This window comes from Malus domestica, chromosome 09, assembly GCF_042453785.1.
Source record: "Malus domestica chromosome 09, GDT2T_hap1".
Taxonomy (NCBI): domain Eukaryota; kingdom Viridiplantae; phylum Streptophyta; class Magnoliopsida; order Rosales; family Rosaceae; genus Malus; species Malus domestica.
Genome location: NC_091669.1, coordinates 30,712,856 through 30,721,184, shown reverse-complemented (window position 1 = coordinate 30,721,184; position 8,329 = coordinate 30,712,856). Strand labels below are relative to the sequence as shown.

The window sequence follows — 8,329 nt, the reverse complement described above, 5'->3', positions numbered from 1 at the left end:
GCCATTGACCCCATTGACTCGTCTCTAATCACACATGGTACCGTCACTTAAATTTGTTTGGATGTGCTTTTAAAATGATTGAAAATACTTTTGGTGAAATTGGTTTTGAGTTGTAAAAGTACTTTAAGTGCTTTTCGAAAGAAGCACCAGATATGTGCTTTTTGCATGAAGCACTTAAAGTGCTTTTTCAGGATTTACTTGGATTTTTACTAAAGATTGATTTCAAAAACATTTTCACTAAAAATGTTTTCAGTCATTTTAAAAGCACTTCCAAACGAGTCCTTAAATTGAATCACCATAATACCCCACTGTTCAATGTAAGTCCCTCCTAACATTCCACCTTACAGAAAAGAATTTCAAACCTAACATGAATTTCAAACTGTTTGGACCCAATTTTACATCATCAGTCCAAGTAATCAAGACCGTTGAGTAAGCGTGTTTCTACACTGTCGATCGAAGAGTGAAGATAGTTTTGTAATTATTGAGGAATAATGTTATGATTTTTATCATAATAATTATCTTTCAATGTGATTCATTCTTTTCTTATACGACAGGATATAAAAGGAAGCAACAACAACAGAGTTCGAGTTCGAATTAACTTGGGTTGCTAGGAGATCAGCACGTGGGATCTGACATCATCTAAAGAAAAATAAGGGTCCTGGATAATGATGACATAGGAAACCTAGCTAGGCTAGGCTTTTCAAAAGCATGTTGATGGTGTTGTCGGATTGGGTGCAAAGTCATCAAAATTTATGGTGGGATTACAGTGGTGTATGCCGTGTGGAAGACTACCAATTATATATGTATATAATTATATATATATATATATAATTGGTAGCTGTTTAGATAAACACTATTTGTTCAAAGTCCAAGCTTGCGGGTTATCTTGGGATTCGAATTTGGTTGTATTTTCGACTAGATTCAGAGTCTTGGGGGTAGTATGGCTTATCTGACGAATCAGTGGAAGAGTTCTAATACATGGGAGAAGCCTATATCAGCTTATCAACCAACGCGTATATGTCCCTATAAATACAAAGGCAGAGGCAACGGAAGAGGGACCTCCAATTCAACACACAATTGGCCTACGCAAACTCTTTCAACAACTTTGAGATTTTTTTTTCTCTTTTCGCTGACACATCTTCCGTTGGCATCAACAGCACTGTGAAAGCAGCTGGTGATATCTTCAGTCGGCATAGATAGCTCTGTCGCCGTAGAATCAGCCGATCTCGCAGCATCTTCCGTTGGCATCAACAACACTGCGACGAGGACGGTTGGTTGCTTATCCAAGTCTCGATTGAAAAGGATTTCCGAATCTTTATTGATCAAGGTCATCTTATTAGCCTTCTCGGCGAAGTGAGGTGTTACAGCTTACTGAGCTCGGCGCATTGCACGCCGAGTTATTTTATGATTGGATACTCTCAAGTGGGATTTAGAGTTCGGCATTCAAACGGCCAAACCACGTTCACTATTAAGACTTATATCCGCTTTGAGTATTTGTGCCCTTACATTTTGGTGTCGATTCGGCGTGAGTTTACTCTGACGAATACCATCACTGTGACCGAATCCGACGACGACGATTCGTGAACTTCGTAAGAATAGTAGCCTTGTCTTCAGGTTCGAGAACCCAAGAGGTCGAGACATGTTCCTTCCTCGGCCGCAATCGCAAGACGCAAAAGTCAGCCGCACACCGAACGCAACATCAACAAATTTTACTCCTCAGCCGAACTCGACCGACGAGTTGGCACGCCCCGCATTCACCGAATGACGTAGTTAGCTCGTAGATTACTCGACCTGCGCACCACGTAGGCTTGGTAGTTTTTAGGGTCAACACAAACCTAATATATAAAAACAAATTACGTACAATACTATTCAACCTTTAGAGTGATTCCAAATAGCTACATAACATTTGTATTTATATCTTTTAAAATATTCTAAATAGTTACATAAAGTTTGAAAAGTGGTCACTCGTTAGATCACCAAATTCAATGATGACATCACAACCCTTAATTAATGATGTCATTAATATTAAGTGATGGTGCGAAGAGTTACTGAAGTTAATGTTTACTACCATGTCATTTATAGAGTTATGATGAATCCCTAAATGGACACATCTTAGGGCTGGTTTGGTATTGCTGTGCTTTGAAAAAAAGCTGCTGTGAGAATAAGCGGCTGTGCTGTGAGAATAAGCGGCTATGAAATAAAGCAGCAGAGCGTTTGGTAAACTTTTTTGTAAAAGTGCTTTTGGAAAAAAAAAAGCAGTCTGATAGTGGGTCTTTTCATTAAAGGAGCACTGTAGCTCCATGTGCTTTGAAAAAAAAGCCAGTTTTCCAAAGCTGCAAATAGCAGCTTCAGCTTTTTCCTTTGATTTCAGCTTATTCTCACAGCAGCTTCCAAAATAAGCCTTTTTTTTTCAGTTTACCAAACACCTAAAACCCTCACAGCTTTTTTTCATAGGTGCTTTTTTTTTAAGCACCTCACTCCCAAACTAGGTCTTAGTCTAGCTAAAAGGGATTGGTTTAGAGAACAATATTCTTCTTCTACTGAAGATCGATATACTGTTGTATTTTCTTTGTTTTTAAAGACAGTAGTGACTTTCCAAAAATTCTACAATATCTAGTGGTACAATGTCTAGTGTCTGGACACCTTGCCAACATAAATCACACAACCTAGGCTTCTCCCTTGAGGCGGAAGCTTGCAAGCTTTTAAATCTTAAGTTTTTAAGACCTCACTAATTGGCCTAACACTTTTAAGGAATTTGTCTCCACCGAAGAACGAACAAAAAAAAAAGGTTAAGCAGCAAGGAGTGATTTCCAACTTGATGTGTCCATCGCTAATGGAATATTTCTCTCTGCAGTTGAGGACAAAAAGACGGGGTTTCATGCGATAAGGCGGTTGCTGACGATTATAGTGGTGCCCATCTTGGTCTTGGAACTATGACTAATAGTCATAGCACAACTCCAAATGGCACAGTTGTCTCCATCCAAAAATTTGGACACACCAATGTGATTTCTGGGAATGTGTTGTGCGGTCCAACAGATAAGAAAGCCTTCATGTCTGCTCTCCAGGTTGATATTTCTTCCTTTAAAGGGAAGAACAAAATTGTTGGCAATGTATGCAAATAATATAAAGGAATTTGATTCCTTGCATGAACTACGAATAAGAGCGTCACCAAAGAAAAGATTTGGTTGCATCTAGTCAGGCTAGATTGCCTACATACCTTGTGCATTCTCAAACAATCGCAGTTCTTAGTGGCATTCTAGGGCCAAGGTGATACCCTAGAGGCTAAACTAAGAGAAAAAAAGATTCCAAAGAGTGGAGAGAGAGCTTTTTTTCTCCTCTCTAGAGCTAATAGAATTGTTTCTCTTGGTGTGTTTTCACCTTTTCACAAAATCATATTTATATAGTGGCTAAGAGGGGAAGAAAAAAGGGTATCAATAACACACCCTATATTGGGTGGATTAATATTGTGTTTTATATAATACATGGTTATATAAATCATACATCTCCCGCTCACCCACATAGGGTGTTGACATCATCTCAATTAGCTCATCTAATTCCCATTTGTTATAATTTACCTCCTCATACAGAATAAGGGATGTGCGACCTTGCGAGCATATTTATCTAGGAGCGTTGTCATTAACCTGTCCTCAAACTTAACAAGAGTGCATCACTTGGAAGTTCATTGCTTTATACCCCAAACAGTTCTTCATACACCAAACTTGACATTCTTTATCCCTCGTTATGATATAAAAAACAATGTTATGTTCCACAAGTATCATGTATATATGTCTTACGTTTGATAGTCAAACAGACCCTGACCAAGAATCACATGACATAGTGTAGTCTTCAAACTATTTTCCCTAAGCTCTCATGTCAGTCTAACTCAGTTTAATTGTTTGCCTCGAAACTATGTAAAACTATCGGGATAATTTTAAAATTTAACTGTGGCTTTGCGCAGTAGGCTGCCTTGGTCTTGTCTGTTTGATGACCCTCGTGTAAACTAAAAGCATGCGTAGGTTTGAAAAATTGAACATCACATGGGTTGTGGACAAGTGGCCATTAAAATAATTTTTCTTTTGGATTTTAAAATCCCACTTGTTCCATCACAACACTTCCCCCATGGTTTTCTTCTATTGTTGGCCCGTCCTTCTTTCTCACCTCTCTCTCTCTCCCGTCTCTCTCACCTCTCTCACTGCACTCCCTTATTTTTCTGAAAACTTCTCTCTCTCTAAACTCTTGAGAAGAGAGCTCTCACTCTCCCATTTACCTTCACAACTAAGCCCTATTTTCTACGTAGTTGAAGTCTGTGGGATGCAAGGATCACAATGGTGGTCTTTCATGTGAGATCGCTGTCGTGAGGACCTTGGCACCATTGAAGCCGAGAGCTCCATAGCTCTCAAAGCTCGAACCCAGGTGAACCTCCCTCCTCTAAAACTAAATTTCTGGACTTTTCTAGTGCGTTTTACAAGCTTACATGCAAGTTTATGTGCGTTTCGAAGAGTGTTTATCTACTCTCACCATTTTTCCAGCGAGTTTGTAGGATTTCCAAGCCAAACAGGGCCAAACCTCGTTGGTTTGGTTGAGTTGAGGGCGTAGGACGACTTCCACTACCTCTAGGCCACAGGTTTAAGCTTGCATGCCCAAATTCGCTTCAAAACCGACGAAAACAAAGAACTCAAACTCGGGCCCGTCACTTTCAGGCCATTTTCTGACGACCTCCGACCAACTTTTGGCCTTGAAATAGGTATAATCTTATTCCTTCTATAATGCTTCGTTTTGATATATTATGGGTAAATTTTGGTTGTGAAATTGCTCTAAATGGAGGGTTTGAATTCTCCCCAGATTTTCTGCAAAACCAAACCTTTTCAAAAAAAAAATAATAATAATAAATAAAAAAATCCAAACCGAAAACCGGCCCAAACCCTTAACCCGGATCCGTGGGCTAGATTTCGACCCGGATCCGCGAAACTGGCCTAGATCCTTTTCTAAGAAGAAAAAAAGACCTAATCCCAAACCCGGCCCAAACCATTGGGCCTTTGTTCCAGACTGGTCCAATTCTAAAATGGATCTGGAATATTTGTTTGAAATATTCTTTGAAATATTCTTTAAATATTCTTTATATTATTCTCTAAATGTTCTCTATATTATTCTTTAATGTGTTGATTTTTACGAAATTTTCTCGTAATCCTAATAACATAAGGATTTATACTGGTTCGGTCTAAGCCTACGTCCAGTTTAGAGACAGCGAGAAAATTTCACTAATATCAAATAGAGTTTAACTCTCAAATCCCAAATCTCACGTACACCCAATAGCCTAAACTTTCCTTACAAGCATAAAAAAGGAGTTGATAATTCGGCCACATATTCAACAGTCTCCGAGTCCAGCCCAAACTTCTTCCCAACTGGCCTTCGATACTCAGGTCCTATTACATCCTCGTGGAACCATCTGTCGTGGGGTTTAGCTTTATCGTCCTCCATTTTGCCTGTAAATTTTTCACAGTGCTCTTCAATATGATTCATCCAACCGCAAAGAAAGGAAGTGAGGGGCAGCTTCTCGTAGCGTACATCGACTTCCAATAATCTACCATCAAGTTTGACCACCACACAACGCCTTAGAGGCTTATGGACATCAATACGAACCCTAATCCGCAGTATACTTCCAAATTGTTCCTCTTTCCTGCTTTGATCTGCCAGAACGTACTCCCCTAGATGATTGCCAATGAGTCTTCCCATCCGTCGAGTGATAAAATTTATTGGCAATCCCTTGATTTGGACCCAAAAGTCTTGAAAGATTAATGGCACCTTGGTAGGTTGCAATACATCATCCGCTTCCTCCAAGATTGATCTTATAAGAAAAGAATCACCAGACTAATGGATAATCTAGAAACCAAATTTATCTGGGGTTTAGACAATCACAGTTAGGTAATATTTACAACAAATATCAGGTCATTAATATGCATTTGAATCATGACATTGAATACATATTGTTTTTTCAATCCACATAAGTTAGTTATGCGTACATTTAGTTGTGCGAAACAAGTCGTAAGACAAAGGTAGATAATAAGCTATAAACCCAAAGTCAAAATGCCATTAGGAGCATTTTAGGCATCCGAAAATACAAATTGGGTGAAGTAAAACTTAATGAAATTTCAAGAGGTAAAGTCATATTTTTTTATTTTATTTTTTTATTATGGTATAAAATTTCTGTAAATTTCTAATAATAAATGGTAGTTCAACTAAAGTATTGACATTATTTGTAATTTTTGTTCCTGTTAATATGTAATACTAAAGTAGGTGAGTCACGTTTAGAGTTGGAAAGAGTTGACGATGACAAACTCAGCTGGTGAGAGCCATGCAAACAGTGTTGGCTCCAAAATTCAAGGAAGAGGGGGCGGAGAGAGATCTGAGGGAGAAACAAGCCATGCGGGTAACCAAACTTTGGGCGGAAACGAAGAAAATGAAGACGAAAGATTTGCATCCCAGATCAAAAGAGAGCTTTCGGAGAAACTTCCTGAACTAAATCCTACATGTATATTTAGGGTCCCTCAGAAACTGGTCAGGGACAATGAAAATGTTTTTGTCCCACAGATGGTTTCAATCGGGCCGTATCACCATGGAGGAAAAAAGTTGCAAGGCATGGAACAAGTTAAGCACTGGTATTTGCAAGGCCTCCTCGACTGCAAACCAACTCCAGACACCAGTTTGGTGAGTTTGGTAGAGTTGGTCAAAGCAATTAGAAGCATGGAAGAGTTCCTTCGTAGCTGCTATAACGAAAAGCTTGATCTGAATAGCTATGAGTTCGTGAAAATGATGGTGGTCGATGGTTGCTTTATTATACGATTCCTCCGCATGGATATTAGGTTTGAACAACCTGGCAATGATGATCCTGTTTTCAGAGTGCCAGGGGTGTATTCGGCAGTTAAAAAGGACTTGTTGCTGCTTGAAAACCAGCTTCCGTGGAAAGTTGTCCTCTGTTTATTCAACCTCGCAGCAAAACCAGGAGATCCCTCCCTACAAAATTTTAATATTAACTTACTTTGGGCCCCAGCCTCCTTTATTACGTCTCGGACAACGGCGACGAGGGAAATAAGGCATTATCTTGATCAAGTAAGAGATTTGCTTGTTGGATCATTAACAACAGACAGTTATCAATATTGGACTCCTATTCCCCCAGTGACACATCTTGAGGAAATTGGAGTCAGATTTCAACTTGCACCCCCTGAGAGAGCTCGGTTGGACATAACCTTCGACGCCATAGATGGAGTGATGCAAATTCCACAAATGATAATTGAAGTCAACACAGAATCTGTCTTGAGAAACCTCATAGCCTACGAACAGGGTGCAGTGAGGCACCAAGAAAGTCACCTTTTGTCTTATGCCATGCTGTTCAACCACCTTATCAAGTCGACCAAAGATTTAGAGAGACTCGTTCAGAAACGTATTATATACACCGAGTTGAGCAAGGAGGACACTGTTCGTTTGTTCAACAGGCTTTGCAATGACACTGAACGCATCTCCTTCTCTTACCCTGTACTCGCTGGACAGGTGAACGGATATTATGAAGAACGTTGGCTAAGGCGTTGGCTTGCAAGGATCAAGAACAATTACCTATACAATCCATCGTCAGTCTGGTCAGTTTCAAATGCGGTCATCATTGTTCTCATTCTTACTGCCACGCAAACCGTATATAGTGTTCTCGCATACTACAAGCAGCCGTAACCTTCCAATCGGTCAATGTTCGCCCCCAAGGCCCTAAAAATGAACAAGACTTGCCTAACTGCAGGCAAAGTTATTTGCTTTTTTTCTATATAAAATAAAGCAGCGATGTAATTGATTATTTTTACGTGCGAAACACAATTTGGAACTATCTGGCCATTTATTGTGTTCAACTTTTGGATCATTTGTAAAACTATTTGGTGTTCTTTTTATGATCATTCAACACTTCATTTTTTGGGAAATTTATATAGTTTGATAATTAGTAATACTGTAAGGACAAAGTTGGTTCTTACTCGATAAATTGGGTGTCAATAAAAGAGCATGTGCAATTTCAAAACCCTAGAGCGAAGAAAATCTCTGCAGTCTGTGCATTCCATGCTGCAAGATGAAACAACTTATGCAATGATTCAGTCAAGATCTAAGCTGATATTCCCCATTTGAAATTTACACACACACACACAAAACTGAGACATAGCAAATGCGATTTACTGGCATAACCCGATTACCAAATACAAGGACAAATCTCAACATCATTAATTCAGACCCCAAACTAAGAAAAAAAAGGTAACGAACACAGAATCACAGATACAGAAATCAAATTAAACTGGATGCT

The 8,329-nt window shown here is 39.2% G+C and overlaps 1 protein-coding gene across 2 annotated transcripts; it reads left to right on the top strand.

Moving 5' to 3' along the window:
* Window positions 1–3,825: 3,825 nt before the first annotated feature.
* LOC103421884 (UPF0481 protein At3g47200-like) lies at window positions 3,826–7,958 on the top strand. Of its 2 annotated transcripts, none has more exons than XM_008359925.4 (3): window positions 3,826–4,413; window positions 4,530–4,744; window positions 6,292–7,958. In XM_008359925.4, the coding sequence occupies exon 3, from the start codon at window positions 6,328–6,330 to the stop codon at window positions 7,717–7,719; it is 1,392 nt and encodes a 463-aa protein (XP_008358147.3). In that variant the 5' UTR covers window positions 3,826–4,413; window positions 4,530–4,744; window positions 6,292–6,327; the 3' UTR covers window positions 7,720–7,958. The 2 variants fall into 2 exon arrangements, with proteins under 2 accessions (XP_008358147.3, XP_008358148.3); XM_008359926.4 differs by having other exon boundaries at window positions 4,104–4,413; window positions 4,541–4,744.
* The last annotated feature ends 371 nt before the right edge of the window (window positions 7,959–8,329 follow it).

Excerpts from the sequence above, each read along its gene's own strand:
- LOC103421884 (XM_008359925.4), top strand. The coding sequence starts at position 6,328 with ATGACAAACTCAGCTGGTGAGAGCCATGCAAACAGTGTTGGCTCCAAA.